Here is a 20,214-nt window from a genome sequence, read left to right as displayed (position 1 = left end):
TCGGTGCATGCACAGAATGAAGTGCATGAAACTATCACTGCTAGTATCATGCTGTTGCAAACAGAATTGTGTTCTCAAATATTGTTCTTTAATTCCTCGGCAAGAAAATCACGTTGCCGGAATGTACGTTATCGGAGAGCCACCTGTAGTCTTCGCTTGAAAGGCAAGCAGCCTATTTCTGAATTTTCTTTGTTGCTTTTCCTGAGAGTTCAATAAAAAAGTCACTGTTCTCAACTGTTTGAAGGCTTCCACTATGCAGTGCTCCTACGTTGAACAATAACGTGTTTTGTTATACTGGGTAGTAGGGAAAGAGTAGCACTTAAGTAGGGTGCTAACATGGTATGACAGCAAGGTCAGGTAGTCTGTCACTTGATTCTTATAGTTGCAGTTACAATGATAGTCAATCAATCAGGCAGATCTGATGTAAATAGCAAATGTTTACAGATCAGAGATTCTATTTGCAATGAAGTGTAACCTCTACAATTTGTGCACCCTCAGAAGCTTTTCATTTCCCTCACACTACATGTACTCATTGCTTGTTATGATTGACCTACTGCACAGCTAGGCTTAAAATACAGTGTATTTCTGTTGCTGGTGAGGTCAAGATAGCTTTGCAAGGTGTAACAGAACCATGATGCATACAGCAGCATAAAGACTGAGACAAATTGCCAGCGCCGAGAGAAAAATCATCCTTAAAACTCCCCAAAATTGAGGGTCAGCCAATTTTTAGCAAAATTCAGTCTAAGGAACTTCGAAAGACTGCAGTTTGAACAGGAGCTAGACATCTATTTATATACTATGTTAGCACCCTACTTAAGTGCTACTCTTTCCCTACTATCCAGTATAACAAAACACATTATACAGACAACTAGGGGAAGTTCCTTCTTCACCAGAAGAATAAATCAAAGAATAGAACAGTTACCTACATTATAAAAACCTGAGGAGGGATTGTATGTCCCTCCTCACCCCAAGTCTATAACATTAAACTCAAATGCAAATCATAACTCATCTGAATTAACTGAGTGGATGACATCATAGTCATGGTTATAGCTCCAGTGTTGCAAAAATAAGAGCAGAATCACGAAAGAAAACCAAGTGACATGCAATAATGACTATAAATATGAACCTTCTTTTCAAAATTCTTTTATTATAGTAAAGCATCATTTAAGTTCAAATATAACATAAAATAGATGAGACTGCAATATTGGTTGCCTGTCCTAATAATTCAGCCAGACTGTGCACCTACCCAGATGGCACTCAACATGAGTACAATTAAGACCGTTGCTTTTAAATATAAAATAATTCCTCATCCTAAAGTAATTGTCATCAAGTAGCCTTGTAATCTTGCTGCACTGATGTTCTGTCTGAGCAGTTGTAAGTACATTAAAATTTAAACATACAAAGGATGAAAATTTGCTAAAAAGTTATTTTCCCTCAACCAAAAGCTCCCTGAGATACTGCAAAAATCCATCTCTTTTAAGTGTTAATGTAAATCAATAAAGGGGAAAGAGTACTTCATTGATAGAAATATCTGTCTGGATATTGAGGAATCACCATCCTATTTACCTGTTTCCAATGACATGCCACATTTGGCGCAGTGGAGGAAGATCCAGTCTGATGTGTCAAAATGACCCCTCAATGCACATTTCATTGATTATATGGTGATATCAGATCACTCCCATGGCTGAACTTGTCTGTTTGGCATGTTTTTCTTGAATTCCCTGGAATATTTTCTATAAGAATAATCACTGTTGGAAGTGTGTTCTAAATTTAAGAACAAGCTTTACACGCTTAGCTATTAAATGGGTTCTTTATGTCCTATAAAGGTTCTGTTTCTCCAATTCTGGCCTATTGTGTACTCCTGCTATGCCATAGGTGTCTGTGTGTTTAGTGATCCATGCTCTAAGCTCTGGAAATTAGTCCCTAGACTACTTGCTTCTTTTGACGCTCCTTAAAACCTCTTTCTGGGTTGGTCATCTATTCAAAATGTTTCCTTCTTTGCTTCAATGCCAATTTTGTGAGATTATGGTCCTGGGAAAGGCTATATATAAATGCAGTCCGTTACGAAGTTCTCTTTATAAAGCTAAACATTTATGTGTTTACAGAGAAATTAATAATTTTCTTTATGGCATCAGTTTTAGAAACAAGCAATATATTAGAGGATTATAAGGACCGTTCAGATAATATGGATTAGAAATCAATCTAGAGTGATTCCCTTCCCTGAAGAATGAAAGTGAAGTAGTTGAATTTTCTCAGTGTTCAGTTTGCAGGCACAGGCAGCCCTGTGAAAAGGATCTGATAGTTTGGCAGCTCTGGCTTCTGGTTAGAGAGGGAGTGGAGGCACATTTTCTTTTATCTCACATAGTAGACTGCAGCTCTTCTTGAGCTAATAGACCTTGTATTTGTACTGTACCTTCAAGATTCTAGCCCCCTGCTTAACTAGTTAATGAACACAGTCTTTGACTACTAATTTGGTAGTTCATGAATAATAACTAATGGGTGACTGTACCCCACACAGTTCAGAGTTGGGACTTCTGTTTGATTCTAAAACACTATCCAAGATCAATCGAAGAATCTTTACAAAAGGAAAAAAAGAACACTTCACCAAATCCTTTGACAGTCAGAAGGGGCAGACCAGAATATTTTGAACCAATTCTAACAAGTTGTAAAATTAAAGTTAGAAATATTGAATATATTAATCCAGAATTGAGTCGCCACATAAAATACTGATTAGCAAGAACTGAAATATGTTCTTGAAAATCACCACAGAAATCATAAATATGTACACTTGATATATTTGTACACTGATGAATTTTTTCAACATATTTTTCTAAGAAACATCTTATCACATCCAGTTTTGATACAATAAATAATCTTATAATTTTGTCAGACACAGTGGTGCAACTAACATTTTAACCCTGCTTCTCAAAACCAGAACTTTACTTAGTTAACATCTCCAAGTTGAATCAGACACAGTTGAGCAATGAAATCTTTTCTTTTTGCTTCCAAGTATGCAATGAAATCCAACTTGATCATGTAATGTCGGATTCTGCTCCTCTTACTTTAATCTTAGCCGCTGATAAATGCTGTCTTTCGTTACATTTCTTCCTACAAAATCTTTTTAAGATTGTACTTCTGTCGATATCAAATTAAGGAAGATTTTAGCACAACAGACTTGTATAAACCAGGCCTGGTAAAATTCCTTTCCAATCTTAATCATGATTAGAATGAAATGTTTTGTGCAGTACTAATGTTCTGATTACTGGACTATCACTGAATTTTTCCTGGTCATCTGTTTACAAATTCAACAACATGCTCCCACAATGCCACACAAGACAGAGTGTACACATTTAATTCCACAAAACGCTAACACCAGTGCAAATAGAAAGTTAACAATTCTCCAAGGTTTAGCAGAGTAATGAACAAGCTAGAGCAACACTGAATCATACATATCAGGATGAGCTTAGCCCAGGAATGATGGGACTCTACAATTAGCCACTGGTAATTTCCGGGTGAAGGGGAAGAGAAGATCAGCCATGTTTTGTGCTTCTGATTGATATTCAGTGATTCATGCTGAGAAGTGCAGTATGAGCTGTCCCAACAACTAAGGCTCAAGTTGAAGAGAACAAGATTTCAGTCTGAAACTTCTACAGAAACACTTCTGGACATATACTCTTGTATGTTAAAATGTAAAACTAATTAGTTTTAAAAGCTTTTGAAATGAAAGTTGGCACATGGAAGGGGTAAGGTGCTCTTTGGGAGTGGTCAAATACAGGAGTAATGAGAGAATCCAGTTATAGAAAAATCAACATTTTATCATATCCAATAGATAAAGCAAAAATGGAGAAATAATAATTTATAGTCTATACAGACAAATGACAAATACTTTAATTTATGGATAGCACATAAGTAAACATGACTTCAAACCACTCAGTACTTGAAGTATCCTTGGCACTCTTCGATTTCAATTCAAGGCACTGAATGAAAAGATATAAACAAGCACATAGGTATACATTAGGTTCTGTTGGCTTTGGCCCTATCTATTCATCTACAAAAGCAGTCATTCAAGTAGAGTTAAAAACACACACAAGTCATTGTTAGTCAATTGGTTCATGACATGTTTGGCCTGGTAAGAGCATGTGGGAGGATGAGAGAGAAGATCAAAACAGACCCAGATTCAGAAATAAGGTGAGGTCAAGCACCAACACCACCGGCTGAATTAACAGTCTCGAACAATGCGACTAAAAGGTCCATGATCTTTGCGTACTTATTGTGAAGAGGAGAGTGGAACACGAATGACAGGATTTGATCAGCTGGCTGCTGGTAGCAAGAAGAAGCCACGGTTTATTATCGCTGCTGACCAGAATAAGATAGCGATGGTTTTGGCAGAAGACAATGGCAGCATTTGATGTGATCAGGCCATTTTTGGTCACAAATGCCAAAGAAATGCAAAGTTTTGAAAATTAGGGAGATAAATAAATAAAACTGCATCTTATGTTACTTTATCCAATCCAGTTTTGTTTATTTATCTCCCTGCGAGGTTTTCAACTAAGGTGTAAACTTGTGAAATAAGTGGAAAGCAGCCTAAAAACTGACCTTTTTTTTGTTAGCGAATGTTCAAAATAGGATTTGTAGGTTTTACACATTTCAAAAGAATGCTTATTTTACACATTTCAAAAGAATGCTTATAGGGTACCATTTTGGAGGAATAAAGAACCCTTTTGAATAGGTCCAGGGACCCTTCTCGAAGAGGTAAGGTGCTCTTTGGGAGTGGTCAAATGCTTTGGATTGTTAAATGCAGACATAGATATTGTTAAGCATATTTCGAACTGTTAAGCTGTCAAGCCATTTAACACTCTGCTTCTTAATTAAAAATAAGTTTAGCATTTATAGTGTTTGCTATTTCATTCTGCCTGTTGATACAACCCTGAAAACAATCATTATTGGATTAGTGCTCAATGACAACCTATCATTATCACAGTGGGGTGCATGTGTTCAAAGCTTGATTAACAGCTTCAATTGGGTTTAAAGTCTTTGATGTGGAGCTATGAATACATTGCAGTTTGTTCTGCCACAGTGTGGGTTTCGTTAGCGTGAATTCACTATAGAGGTTTGACGAATTGGGAACAGTTTATAAAGCACGAACTTTTAAAACCTGTGATGGCTGTAACAAAATTGTATCGCCAACACTGTTTCTAAAGCTCGATTTTTCTATAAAATGGGGTTGCACAAGAAAGCAACTATCGCATTATAGAAGAACTATCTGTACTAGTGTTTATGAGGGATTAAGTAATTAGAGTATTTTAAATATGGGCTTTCAAATATTAAAGTCATCAATGTACATTTAGACATGTTTTGTTTAATCTCAGCATGGCTCTTAAGGCCTTTTGGTGGTGAATACTAGGTAAATTGGCATAGAGGTGCATTACGAGAAAGTGACATGTTTGTTGGGGAGCCATGGGTTGGCAATGGAGCAATAAAGGCCCATGTTAGTGAGGGCTTAAGGGCTTCTTTTGTTGCCTTTTTTTGTAAAGAGCTGAGCCAGAACACCAAGATAGGCCTTTCACACAACCAGCCTTGGAATGGTCAGTATCTGTGGCTAACTCTGCATTGTTCCTTGGGTTGATGATTGTGACTCCCACGAACACATGTCCATGGCAGCAACAAAAATCAGACCACATTGGGTGCTTAGTCCCAGGTCCGACTTGCTCCTAATTCAGGATCAAAAATTCAGTTCCAAGAGAGAAATAAAGAACATTCAAGCTTCTAGATACAAAATGAAAGGGTTATTTCTATGTATAAAATTCTATAGTGCTAAGAGCATCACAGCATATTAGGGGACATATATAATAATAGATATTCTGCAGCTAAGGTCTGCTGGGATAGCTTCATTTTTAGAGGTCACTGAGCATTCTTTTCCACAGCTTTTCCTGAGTTTGGCGCACAGTTTCATTCCTTTCTTCTTTCTGGTTAGAATTTGCAGTAGGTAATTGGATGAATAGTTTTAGTGGATAAGTACTGATGAGCTTCAATGTTCCTTTCCTTCATATGTTCATAGATCATTTCTAAAACAGCATCACAAAACTGACAGGACACTGGACAATAAGCAGGACCTTTACTAATACATAGGAACCTCAATTATCCAGCATTCGATTGTCCGTGTATCCAATTATCAGGCAAGGTCCTGATGCTTGGCTAAACTGTTATCTGGAATTTGATTAACCAAATGAAATACTACCCACCATATCCTTCTGATAATCGGGGTTCCTCTGTCCATACTGGTGTTCAATTACACAGTTTAATTTAGCTTCCCTACGTTTTTCTACTTAAAATCTCCAAATTTTCTTTTAAAAGATTAGATTTTCAACAGTGTTGAAACAGGCTCTTCGGCCCAACCAGTTCACACTGACCCTCCGAGCAGTAACCCACCCAGACCCATTTCCCTCTGACTAATGCACCTAACACTATGGGCAATTTAGCATGGCCGATTCACCTGACCTGCATATCTTTGGATGGTGGGAGGAAACCAGAGCACTCGGAGGAAACCCATGCACACACGCAGAGAATGTGCAAACTCCACACAGACAGTCGCCCAAGGCTGGATTTGAACCTGGGACCCTTGGTGCTGTGAGGCAGCAGTGCTAACCACTAAGCCACCATGCCGCCCTATGCTAAGTAGGCTGTACCTTTAAGAGGGAGAGCATGCACTCTATAAACCCATAAAGTTAACCGTAAAACCATATTTATTTCAATGTCACGAGAGATGAATCTTTGGGAGAGTGTCACTCTTCACTGTGACACTGTGAAACAAGTACAGAATAAGACAGGAGAAGACACATAACAGAGCCAGAAGACAAGTTTGCAAGTTCCGATCATATCAAAAAACTGAATTTTTAAAGTGAAAAAGTAGCTGAGACTTACCAGGAGAAGGTATTAAATGAATTTATTGTAGTTAGGGTAAAGCTTCTTTACTGCTGTCTCAAAACTGTCCTCTGGAGAAGAACAAAATGAAGATTGAAACACTTTTATCCAGAAATTGACAACATTCAAAGAAATGATGGTGCAACTATACAGAATACATATTTCTGCCCATGATGAATGAATTTCACAAAATAAAATCCAGAGAGAGAGAGAGACACACACACAGACAGACAGAGGTTAAAGCCATTTATAAAGCAAAACCTCAGTTGTGCTGGTGTGTAATAAAGTATTAAGACTTCCAGAATCAACAAAACCACAATCTTCACAAATAAATGCAGAAATGACAAATATATCCCATCACAGTAAAATCCAATGTTGTCCATTGGATCACATACTAGGAACGTGCCAGTAAACCAAAAATGTCAACTGATGGAAAGTATATCGATTTTGATATTAACTATTACATTTCAAGCATTTGAATCCTGTCAGTAGTTAATTTGCCTGGGGAGCTGCACGAGGGCAAAAGTCCTTTTTGGTGGGTGCAGGAGGGTGGCGGTGTTGTGATGGTTCCCTGCTTCCCCCCTCCTCCAAATCTGGAAGTGGAAACATCAATGCCTAGAAGAAGCCTGTCCCATTTGGAGTCCTATTGGAGGGGGGGGGGGGGGGGGGGGCTAAACTGATAGAGGGGAATTTTCACCCTCTCAGTGGAAGTAAGATTCACCCTTTGAGGTTGCTTGCAAATCTGATTGCTCAATAGGTCTGACAATAGACAATTTGGTACTGCAGTCTGAAACCTGCCTCAAGAAGATGGCATGTAGCTAAACAGAGGGGAACTGGGCAGGAGGTTTTAAGTCCAGGTGGAGAGTGACGGGAGATACTAGCTTCTTGGGTGGAAGTTTATTCAGTGTTCTGGTGCATGCAGATTATCTTCAGATGATTTTCCCCATTCTCTGCACTTTAAAATTTTGTCAAAGAACCACAACCTTCCCATTTCCGCTTGGACACCCACAACATTATGGCCCAGGAAGCATAATATTTCAATATAGTGGTCAGGCTGCTGATTTCAGTGCCTGAATAATGGGAGTGAGTTAGGTACCAGTCCTGTTTTATCCACATCCCTAACTCCCTCAACCCCTTAAAACACACACCAGAGGTAAAGAAAATGCAGCTCTTGGTTTTGGAAATTGCTGAATGAATATTGCAAAAAGTGATCATATTGAAGGAGCATCAGTTACTTTTAGCTGATGGCCTGTAGAGAGTTGTCTTGCTGTTACGAGTGGGCTTGGTTGCTGCTTATCATTTGTGCAATTTCCAGGTAGCTAGGTGCTCATGCTCATTGGGGTTGATGTTGGAAATACAATGTCGAGGGCAACATTTCAACTTTCATGGAAACAGATAATAGAAATTTTACTGCATATGGGTCTCCAGAGAGTACAGGACTCTGGATTTCTTTCGCCATTAGGTAAAATTTTCCTCATATTTTAAAGTGGAAGCAGACAAATAGTTGATGCTTTACTAGAATGTCATGAAGCCATCACCAGTTTATTTCAGCCTTTTTGTAAACCTTATATTCATAAATTGCAAAATCTTGCAGAATTACAATGTCACTTAAAATCACACCTTCGTCATCACTGCTTTGATAACCTGGCCTGTTCTTGTAACAGAAGAAGGTTGGTGGAAGAAACAGCTCTAAGGCAAGGGCCCTCTGTTCTGGAGTTGGTTTGACTTCACTCAGCATCACCACATCGTCTCCATCTTCTTCCATCTCTGCAAAATCAGTCATAAAAAAAATCTAAAGAAAATGCTGGAAATACTCAGCAGATCAGGCAGCATCTTGGCAACAAAAAACAATTTGCGTTTCATGTCGATGAACCTTTTAGCAAAGTTCATTAACCAGAAATGCTCGGGGTTTCAAGAATCAGTAATTTCCTGGAGACAGCCTCCCAGCAGCATTGCAAACCTCTCTGTCTACTTCAGACGCAGTCACAAGCCACCTTGTTGAGACGTTCCCTGGCAGGTGGCCCGATGTTGAGGCTATTTTTAAAGTTATTAAACATGGAGACTTTTTGCTTACAAAGAACAGTCTGTTGCTGCTTCTTCACAACCGCAAGGCCCCCTGTTTTCAATCGGCTCAACAGCTTTGAGAATTCCATCCATTATCATTAATTGGAAGATGAACCTAGCCTCTGGCTAATAATTGGCCAATTCAGGGAAACTCACTATTCCCTCCGCACTGCAGGCTTCTCACCCTTAATTGCCCAAGTTGGCAGGGATCGGAAAACAGATGGGCAAATTAACTTGATATTGTGGTTCTGTTTGCCGAGTTGGGAATTTGTGTTGCAGACCTTTCGTCCCCTGTCTAGATGACATCCTCAGTGCTTGGGAGCCTCCTGTGAAGCATTTCTGTGATGTTTCCTCCGGCATTTGTAGTGGTTTGAATCTGCCGCTTCTGGTGGTCAGTTCCAGCTGTCCGTTGCAGTGGTCGGTATATTGGGTCCAGGTCGATGTGCTTATTGATTAAATCTGTGGATGAGTGCCATGCCTCTAGGAATTGCCTGGCTGCTCTCTGTTTGGCTTGTCCTGTAATAGTAGTGTTGTCCCAGTCGAATTCACGTTGCTTGTCATCTGCGTATGTGGCTACTAAGTCAAAGAACTTGCATGGGATTTTGCACACTACATTGTTTTGCTCATGTAGTGTACAAAATCCCATGCAGGGACTGCACAAAACACTACATAGGACAAACAGGAAGACAGCTAATGGTCCGCATCCATGAACACTAACTAGCCACGAAACGACACGGCCAGCTATTCTTAGTAGCCACACACGCAGATGACAAGCAACATGAATTCAACTGGGACAACACTACTATTATAGGACAAGCCAAACAGAGAACAGCCAGGGAATTCCTAGAGACATGGCACTCATCCACAGATTCAATCAATAAGCACATCGACCTGGACCTAATATACCGACCACTGCAACGGACAGCTGGAACTGACAACCGGAAGCGGCAGGTTCAAACCACTACAAATGCCGGAGGAAACATCACAGAAGCGCTTCACAAGAGGCTCCCAAGCACTGAGGATGTCACCTAGACAGGGGACGAAACATCTGCAACACAAATTCCCAGCTCGGCGAACAGAACCACAACAACGAGCGTCCGAGCTACAAATCTTCTCACAAACTTTGAATTAACTTGATTTTTCTCTGCACAGACGATCTCTGGCCTATTTTGTGTTTCCAACATTTTCTGTTATTTCAAATTTCTTGTCTCTTGAGCATTTCGTTTTTGTCACAAAATCCAAAATTAGCTCCATTCCTGCTTTGATATAGGATGTGTTCTGATAAAAGTCACTGGACTCGAAAACTCTACTTTTCCCCCCCACAGGTGCTGCCAGACCAGCTGAGTTTCAGCATTAATATCCATTTTGTTTCAGATCTCCAGCATATGCATTTCTTTGTTTTCTTATTGAGGATGATAGTAAAAACACTCATATTTTCTTGAAACCATGGTTAAATTCATAAAAAAAGTGCACAGATCAAATTGTGATGGTAGAATAGAAAAATAATTTCAAAGTTATGACAGGACATCTCTGTATGAGTTCTGCAGGGTAGTGTCCTAGGTTTGACAATCTTCAGCTGTTTCATCAATGATATCACCGCCACCTCACGTAAAGTCAGTAGTTGGAATATTCACTGGTGACCTCACAATTTTCAACAACATTTGTGACTCCTCAAATATTGAAGAAGTCTATATACAATTGCAGCACGGCCTGGACAATATCTAGGTTTGGGCTGACAAGTTAACATTTGTGCCACGCAAGTGTCAGGGATGAACATCTCCAACAAGAGAGAACTTAATCATTGCCCTTGATATTCAATGCACTACTATTGCTGAATCCTCAATTATCAATATCTTGGTGCATACCATTGACCAGAAACTGAACTCAGCTTGTCATAGAAATGTTGTGGCTACAACAGCAGATCACAGACTAAGCAAGTAACTCATCTCTGATCCCCAGGCGTTGTTAACCATCGAAACAACACAAATCAGGAATGTGATAGAATACTCCCCACTTGCCTGGATGAATGCAACAACACTCAAGGGGTTTGACAACATTCACAATAATAGCTCACTTGATTGGCACCACATCCATATCCTCCACTACCAACATTCAATAGCCGTAGTATGTATCAACTACTAAATGCATTATAGAAATTCACTAATCCTTCTAAAACAGCTCCTTCCAAACTCATAACCACTACCACCTAGAAGGGCAAGCAGTAGCTACATGGGAACACCAACATCTGCAAATTCGTCTCCAAGCCACTCAGCATCCTGACTTGGAAATATATTGCTGTTCCTTTAGTGTTGCTGGGTCAAAATTCAGAGTCTCCGTCCCCAAGAACATCGTGGGGGGTACCAATACCAAATGGATTGCAATGGTTCAAGAAAGTAGCTCATTCACACCTTCTCAAGGACAAGACATAGGCAATAAATGCTGGCCCAATCAGCTATGATTACATCCCATTAATGAATGAAAAATGTAGTATGATTGTCAAGTGGCTCATCTAAGGCATAACCCATTTTCTTTAGCACTATAGAATAAATGAAATCAGCTCCAGTCACCATCTGAATCATAAAAACCATTTTAGCAGTAACTTTTACTGATGTAGATGAATGTGTGCCTTCAATTATTAAATACTGTAAGAACAGCAGCAGAGGGTGGTACGTGTATGGAATGAGCTGCCAAAGAATGTGGTGGAGGCTGGTACAATTACAGGATTTAAGGGGCATTTGGATGGGTATACGAATAGGAAGGGTTTGGAGGGATATGGGCCAGATGCTGGCAGGTGGGACTAGATTGGGTTGGGATATCTGATTTGCATGGACAGGATGGACCGAAGGGTCTGTTTCCGTGCTGTACATCTTTATGACTCTGTAACAGCCTTCTGAAGCGAAAGCCAACATCAACTATTGATGGTATTATATCCTCAGATGAATCCCTCAAATCAGCAATGTAATATGTGATTGATTCCTGGCTTATAACATTGTTATGTGATTGACTAAGGTGGAAGAGTCATCCACCAAAAAACAAAGATTAGAATCAGTACTTCACAGTCAAATTGTCGGCTGATACATTCTGTGGAGGAAATAACATGCCATAAGATGACCCCTTTCCAGCAAGGAGTCAAGTGCAAGATGAAGGAGGTGAGGACCGAAAAATTAATGGGAAAAAAAAACTTTACAAACATGTTTTTTATATTTGCTCCCAAAAACTTGGAATTCCAAGCACTTAGGCTGTTATATTATGTGTTTTATATTCTCAAGTAAAAAAAAACGATTTACACTGCTGCTCAAATAAAAACAAATGTCTATGGTTGTTAAAAATACTACTAATGTGGATAAGCATTCCATTAATTCTTTTATTGATACATATACAAGCGAATTGAGCAGCAGACTAAAATTATGCTGTATTGAAAGATTTATAAAGAGTCATGAGGTTTACCTCGTAGAAACTTTCCTCCTTGTTTCAATTCAGATGCTCCAAGTGAAGTATGACCATCATTTCCATTTTGATCATTCTTTTGTTTTGTTAACTCAGCAATCCCAGTTGTGCTCTGCACTGTCTCAATGACTTGTTTGAACAGCTGAGCCATTTCTTTTAGCTTAAAGTGCACAGCAAACTCTACAAGGACTTGCTTATTTTCTGAATAATCCAGTGCATGCCAAGTCCAGATGTGATTACTGGTCTTTGCAAGCTTTAGTTCCAGATCTCTTGTGATCCAGTGATTGGCACAGCATTTATTAGTGGCATTCCACATCACTAATCTTGATAACTTTGTTATTTTATCTTCTAAAACTCTGATTTCTCCAAATGCTCGCTCCTTCCACCGCAAGGATATTCTTTCAAAGCTGTACAGCTTTCCTCTGTTAGAAAAGAGAACATTTTCTGCATCTAAGATGGCAGCTGGATCATTAACTGGTGGAGGGGATGGTAACATTGTAAAGCTGCACAGAAAACAATCTTCCTTGTTCTTCTCTTGCGGTTCTGTAGAATTTGTTAGGTTACTTGTACCCAATGTGAATTGAAAATCATTACCCGCACCAAATTTAAAAACTGGGCAAAAAACTGGAGATGTGGCAGTAAAGAGTGAGCAATCTGTTGCTATTCTCTGGATATCCTCTTGTGCATTACCATTACTAGCTTCTGCAAAACTACTAGCAACAGATGCAATATACTGTGGAATACATGCAGAATCTCCTGTGTGTGACAAATTTAGTGGTTCAATATTTGTCCATCTCTTTCTGCTAAGATAAGGGCTCTCTTTAGCAGTTAAGCTATCTGGATGTTCCATCTCACTAGTGACAACAGAACTCTGGTGGTCATCAGAATAACCTTGGTTTTCAGTTACATGGGATACTTGAGTATTGCAACCTTGTTCACCAAACATTACAGGGTTTTTGCCTTCTTCATCTGTATCACTACTACATCTCCCCAAAGGATTTTCGGGGATAGATGTTGCATTACCAAGTTGCGAGAAAGGAATTTTCCCAATTACTGATTGTTGTGTAGATTTTGGCACTTCAACTGATTTTGTTTTGCAAGTTTTGATAGCATCATCAACAAATGGAACTTGAGTTTGTTGTATACTGATTGAAGGGAGCACTTTGTTGAAACCTGCTGCAAAATCCACACAGCCAGAGTTAGCAGATTCGATCCTGTGAAATATTTCTGGTTCAGAAGTTAATGTTTCTGCCAGCAAAGTTTCCTTTAGTTTGTGGGTTTCAAAATCAATATCAGGTGGTGCTTTCTCAGAACTCTGCTGATTTACTACTGGTGACGAATCCTCGCAATTCAAACCGGATGAATGTGCTCTGTTAAATGTAGATGGTTCAGCATATATTGACAACTCTGATGTTTGTATTTCATTAACTTTGGCAACATCAGCTGGCCTAACAGTGTTCTGTTGCTGACTGACTGTTGGTGTGCAACCTTGATTGAGACTGGTTGCAGCATTAGAACAGATTGAATTTGCCCTGGAGCAAACAGAAGTCGTTTCAACACATCTAGCAAAAAGATTCAATGGCTTTGCGCTGTTTTGAGTTGGCAGAACATTTTGTACAACAGGAGTTGACAATGATGAGGAATTGGAGTATGACGGTGAAGCAAGCAAAAATGGAGGAGACAGGACAACATCTGGATTTTCTAACTTAGAATCGGAGCTTGGTGATTTTGACCTGCCGACAGTTGATAAAAATGGCTTTTCATTTAAATTAGGAACATCATTTTTGGATACTTGGGTAAGTGTAACAAGGTCAGGTGCATCTCTTGCAATATCTGGAGGAGTGATTGGAGTTAAACCTTTACAGTTTCTTAAAGCAACTGTTTCAGTGCTTATTGACAGTTCTGAGGTTGACATCTCCTTCACTTTGGTGACACTGTCTAGTGTTGCAGTGCTCTGCTGCTGAGTGATTGAGTAAGTGGGTTCTTGACCAAAGGCAGGTGTAAAAACCATTGAATTAGAACCAATTGAATTGGTCCTGGTGAAAATAGAGGATGTTTCAGCAGAACTAGCAACATGCTTCAAAGGGTTAAAGCCGCTTTGAGATGTTACACAGCTTTGTTCACACAGTGTTCGGCTTGAGGTTGAGGAACCTGATGATGGCGAAGTGAATAAAGATGAAGCTGATTTGATAATACCAGAATCTGCTAATTTAAAATCAAAACTTGGTGTGGTGGATCTGCTAGTAGTCGACAAAAATTGCTCTTCATTCAAAGTTGGAACATTGCTTCGGAGTACTTGTAAAAATTTAAAGGGGCTAGCTACATCTCTTCCAACAGTTGAACCTGTCAGACAAGCTGGAATTTCTGGGTTTCTCAAAGATTCACTTGATTTGGTTGTGGATTTTATACTGGGAAAAGGTTTGGATGAAAAATCCAATGTTCCAGTTCCAGAGTTGAAAAAGGATAATGACGGCGCTGGCTTGACTTGACTACTCAAGAATCCTGAAGTACCAAACAAATCAGGTTTTGGTGAGCTTTCTTGTGAACACTGTTCTTTCCCTTTCCCAAACTGAAAAGAGGATGATGTTCCATTTGAATCCAAAAGCACTTTGCTAATGCAAGTGGATGATGTGCTGCAGCTTGTTTGGCTATTTTGATGTTTCGTATGTTTACCAGTTGACTCACATATAGTTTTATTGTGTAACACAGAAGTTGAAGTACTGGTTGGAATTCTTATAAAACAGCATGAACCAGGCTTCTCAAATGTGAAACTTGTTGATGTTGCCAGTGCTTGCTGATCCTTTAAATTGTTGGCTAAGGTATCTGCAAATGACAAGCCACTGGGCAACTTGGATGACGGTGAACTTCCACAGGTGACTGTGGGCTTAAGGAATCCGATATCAACATTTGAAATACTGGATTCTTTTTGCTTGGATGGTGAGCTGGAGCACTTAGATACAGCAAAACCAATAGCACCAGAGCTAAATAGCTTTTGCTGACATTCGCCTGTTTTGTCAGAGCTCGCCATTGTTGAACATAAGCTCAGAGTAACTGGAAGAGATGCTGTTACCGCTACTGTTGGCAGGTTTTCGACAGTGCTTGTGATGCTTGAGACGGTTTCAGATTGAACTGATGGAGGAGGAACAGGATCATGTTTTTGCTTTTTATCTTCCACAAATTGCGATTTTTCAAAAGCACAGGGTGATGACATCTCTGAGTTTGAAACTGATGGAATACTTGCAGTGGATCCTGAATTAGGAGGCAAAGTCACATATAAATTGCCACGGAATTTCTTTTTCACTTTTTTAATGGATTGACCAAAACTGAATAATTTTACATGAGGCTTCTGTACTCCATCAGGTGTTTTGAGCAGCTCTACAGGAACTGAAGACAGCGAAGGCTCGAGACTATTTTCACTATCAGCATACCCTTCAGTCACAAAGCAGTTCCAGTCTTTTCTGTAGGATTGATAGTATTTATAGCGCAGTTCCTGTAACAACACCAGAATAAGAACTTGTCATTTTGCTTTTGAATGCATCAATGCTATTTTACTCAACCAGTTCCTGTGATAGCTAGTAGCGTCTTCTACCCATGATGAAGGAGTAGTGCGCCGAAAGCTCGTCATTTCAAATAAACACATTGGATATAACCTGGTGTCATGTGACTTCAGACCTTGACCACTCCAGTCCAACACTGGCACCTCCAGTGAAACACTTTCAAATGACTTAAGAACATTGAACTGTTACATAAATTGATCTCATTATTTATTTCTTAATTTCATAACTAACTTTAACACTTCATGACAACATAAAGTTTCAGGTTTGCAGAGGACAAGTTACTTATAGGAACTGGTGTTAAGATGACTGTTGGAAATGTTCCTTCTGTAGAAATCCTAACAATGACAGCTAAATGAACAAATAATGTAAAGATCCAAACTGTACTAACATACCTCTGGACTCATGTTTTGATGGTCTTCTTTTGCAGAAATACACCAAATCTGGTCATGACAGCCATATTCAAAAATAGTTTCTGGCTGAAAAAGGAGGTTTGTTTAATTCATAGATGTCTTAATATTTACTTTAAAAATTATTACTTTGCATTATAAAAAAAACTACTTGCAAATGTAATCCTGGTTATGTATATAAGAATGTCAAGCTGTTAAAATTAACTTACAACAAACTTTGGCTCTTTAAATTCCTTGGGCTGCTTCCACATTTTTAAGGTAGTTTTAAATTGGTAGCCATCTGTGCGTAGCTCACTTGCAGTATTGTCAGTATCTGGAAAATAAAATTAACAGATATAATCTGTAGTATTCCTGTCATTTCAAATAGCTATACACAGTAATCTACTACAGTGATGTAATATTGATTGTATAAGTTTCATAATTTTTAACTACAGACTTGCTCGGCACAAAACCCTATTTGAAAATGCAAACTAACAATTCATCATAAAAGTTAAAGGAAACCAACTTTATTAAGTACATTTCTTCAATTACAAATTCAACTCTCATTCACATTGAGCTTCAAGAGCTGGACAGAATTTTAAGCTCCCAGCAAAAGCATCTAACTCTGACAGACTATTACCTATTGAACTATGCTAACAGATTTAAGAGTGTTCTGTTTTGACAGGCTTAGATTTCTTCTCAAGAGGCTCAGATTTATCACAGGCAGCAACACGAATCATGTTAACAGTGTGCTGTCTGCTAAAATCTGCCCTAAAAACAAGCCTTAACTACAAGGACTACATTGCTAATGAATCAAGTTCATAGTTACTGTTGGGGTAGTTGTACTAGTGGGGTGGGCACACTAGATCTAGGGAGGGAGAAAACTATAACTGTAACAAGTACTTCTAATACCGGGCCTGAAATGGTTAAACTATCATGATTACTGAACTGGAAACTGCTGGCCTCCTAATCTGATCAGAGGCTAGCTGATAGACAGCCTGTTAATTGTACCTCTGGAATTTGTAACTGGTAGACATTGCTAATTGGATCAGTTGAGCTGTCGATTGAACCATCGAAACTACTCACTTAAATGGTAATGAACTATTGTTTCTGGTAAACCACTAATTAAATAAGCAGGACCAGTGGCCCCACAATGTCTACGGGACTGGTCGCTCCGAGGCAAACGGACAGACAGCTCAAACCATCCAACCAGAGAGCGGAACGCTTTGCCCGGGAACGAGTAGCCAACAGGAAGGCCAGACGTGGACACCTGACCTGGAGCACTGGCCAGCGAGGGGTATAACTGGAGCAAGCCCGAACAGAAGAGCAGAACGCGCCTTCTCCAGCAAGCCAGACAGCTTGCTGTATCACGGACGATTCTCTCTCTCCCCCAAATAAAGCGGGTTGTATTCTGAATCTGGTCGGGTGTCTCTCTCTCTCTCTCTCTCCAAAACGAACACCGGGACGGTAGTTTCCGTCCTAACATTACCCCCACACAATCTCCATCTGTGAGTGTTCTAGTCTGCCATAGGCCACACGTACAACATTTGTCACTCAGCCCAGACACATCAACTAAATCACTGAATGCTTTGCATGTTACTTTGTTTATCAGAAACTGGATTTAATCACATTTGATAAGGAAATGAAAGAATCTGAAAGATCACGACATAATGAATGCTGCTAGTCAGAAGAGTTGCAAAGAACACAAGACAATGGGGACAACAAATGTCACAGGATACGACTCATTGATGTCCAGCTCAATATCATGTAGATCAGTGCCTACTCTTCATCGAAAATCCATGATCCTTTCACTTTATGAAAATTATCAATGCCTGGGCCACTTAAATGAGAAGCTAGATTTGAACTCTGAGAATACAAAGGGCACATTCTGCAGTCCTGCAGTAGCAAGCTTGCAAGACCTGTAACCAAAATGTGCCAACATCTTCAGGTGACCCCAGAACCAATACTGTCAAATTGAAAAAGCATTTTAGATGTATTACATTAGAACCTCCAAGAGTAGGTTAAGAGATAATTAAGGCAGTATCAATACCAGATCAATATACTGGGATGCTGAAGGGAAATGAAAGTAAGAAGGAGTGAAAGACTGAAGAGAAGTTATAGAACAGGAGAGCAAATTTCAAGAGTTAAATCTTGAAATGATAGTAAGTATTTAATCAGCATTAGAAATCTTATTGAATTGAATGGGTCACAATGATAGACCACTGTGCTTTCATTTGTAATAATCAAAACTAAAACTCCCCCTCCCACTCCACCGAGGACATGCAGGTCCTTGGACTCCTCCACCGGCAGAACACAACTACACGACGGCTGGAGGAGGAGCGCCTCATCTTCCGCCTGGGAACCCTCCAACCACAAGGTATGAATTCAGATTTCTCCAGCTTCCTCATTTCCCCTCCCCCCACCTTGTCTCAGTCGGTTCCCTCAACTCAGCACCGCCCTCCTAACCTGCAATCCTCTTCCTGACCTCTCCGCCCCCACCCCACTCCGGCCTATCACCCTCACCTTGACCTCCTTCCACCTATCCCACCTCCATCGCCCCTCCCCCTAGTCCCTCCTCCCTACCTTTTATCTCAGCCTGCTTGGCTCTCTCTCTCTTATTCCTGATGAAGGGCTTATGCTCGAAACGTCGAATTCTCTATTCCTGAGATGCTGCCTAACCTGCTGTGCTTTGACCAGCAACACATTTGCAGCAATAATCAAAACTAGTCCTGTTTTGTGATGGTCAGACAATGGAAAAATTGGTTTCAAACTGTTCCAATCTGCAAAGTCATTAAACATATCAGGCAAAGAAAAAAAATATTAAAAACGAAACCAGATCAGGTGCATCTTCCATTTTAAGCCCTCAGTGCCAACATCACTAGCTCACAGGTTGAGAATAAAATGGTTACAAGTAGCATAAAGACCTCTTCTGTGTCCCAAATAGTGTACCTCAATCACAACTTCAGAATAGTACTTCTATAAAATTCTTCCATTTACCACGACAACCATTTTGTGGTTTCTGTGACTGGTTATGCCAAATTTGTTCTATTTAGATCTGAACAGAAAAAGGTGTAATGCTACCACTCTGTGCTCTCTTGGTATTGAATAGACATTGCCAATGCTTAAGATTTAAGTGATGTTTACAGACAGAAAAGACTTGCATCATGTTAGTGAAGCTTCGTTCAGATATGAAAGACAAAATCTTTTAATATAGAATCAAATAACAAAAATATACATTTTTCTTTAAACTGAAAGCTTACCCAAGATGCTATTAGGCTTTTCGGTATCTTTGGTCAACTGAAGTGCAGAGATACTGTCCAACACTGGTTTTACAAGAAACTGATGTGGTTGCAGACAAGTCAATTCATTATGCTTCTCTAAAGTAGGAAGGACGATAGCAAGGTTGTTCTTTACCCTTTAGGGAATAAAGTACAAATGAAAACTACAATAGACAAGATATAGTAATAAACAACTGCAATATTAACTAAAAGCTAATTTATTTAGCTCATCAAATGTAATGGCAAACTGACTTAAGAAGGTCATGCTACAGAAACCACCCCAAGACAGTACCAACCAAACTTTACAGTTAGGAACATTCAATTCTCAATGCCAAAGTTCAAAGTCTGGAATAATTTTGTTTTATTATTATACTTTGTACATTAAAAGGTACTGCTTTGAAAGGTACAGTCCAAAGGATAATGAAAAGTGCATTATTAAGTGTTCAAACATTGCTAGAAATGCAACTATCAGCTATTAGATTTAAAAATTAAAAACATATTCATAATATCAGCACCAGCACTGAATGAAGAAAGAAAATATTTTATTAAAGGCAAAAAGGC

The 20,214-nt window shown here is 39.4% G+C and overlaps 1 protein-coding gene across 2 annotated transcripts in view; it reads right to left on the bottom strand.

Moving 5' to 3' along the window:
* Nucleotides 1-1,127: 1,127 nt before the first annotated feature.
* The window catches only part of LOC132816853 (mucin-3B-like), a 35,731-nt gene continuing 16,644 nt past the window's right edge, over nt 1,128-20,214 (bottom strand). Inside the window, exons 5-11 of one of the 2 annotated variants that reach the window (XM_060826839.1) lie at nt 19,636-19,790; nt 16,606-16,709; nt 16,382-16,465; nt 12,433-15,922; nt 8,542-8,688; nt 6,922-6,992; nt 1,128-3,977 (exon numbers count right to left, since the gene is read on the bottom strand). In XM_060826839.1, the coding sequence (XP_060682822.1) occupies nt 6,934-6,992; nt 8,542-8,688; nt 12,433-15,922; nt 16,382-16,465; nt 16,606-16,709; nt 19,636-19,790 (4,039 nt within the window). In that variant the 3' untranslated portion in view covers nt 1,128-3,977; nt 6,922-6,933. The remainder of the gene's footprint in view (nt 3,978-6,921; nt 6,993-8,541; nt 8,689-12,432; nt 15,923-16,381; nt 16,466-16,605; nt 16,710-19,635; nt 19,791-20,214) is intronic. The other variant, XM_060826847.1, reaches the window with a different exon arrangement.

This window comes from Hemiscyllium ocellatum, chromosome 1 (genome assembly GCF_020745735.1).
Source record: "Hemiscyllium ocellatum isolate sHemOce1 chromosome 1, sHemOce1.pat.X.cur, whole genome shotgun sequence".
NCBI lineage: Eukaryota > Metazoa > Chordata > Chondrichthyes > Orectolobiformes > Hemiscylliidae > Hemiscyllium > Hemiscyllium ocellatum.
Note: the sequence above shows the minus strand (reverse complement) of the source record. Positions and strands in the feature narration are given on the sequence as shown.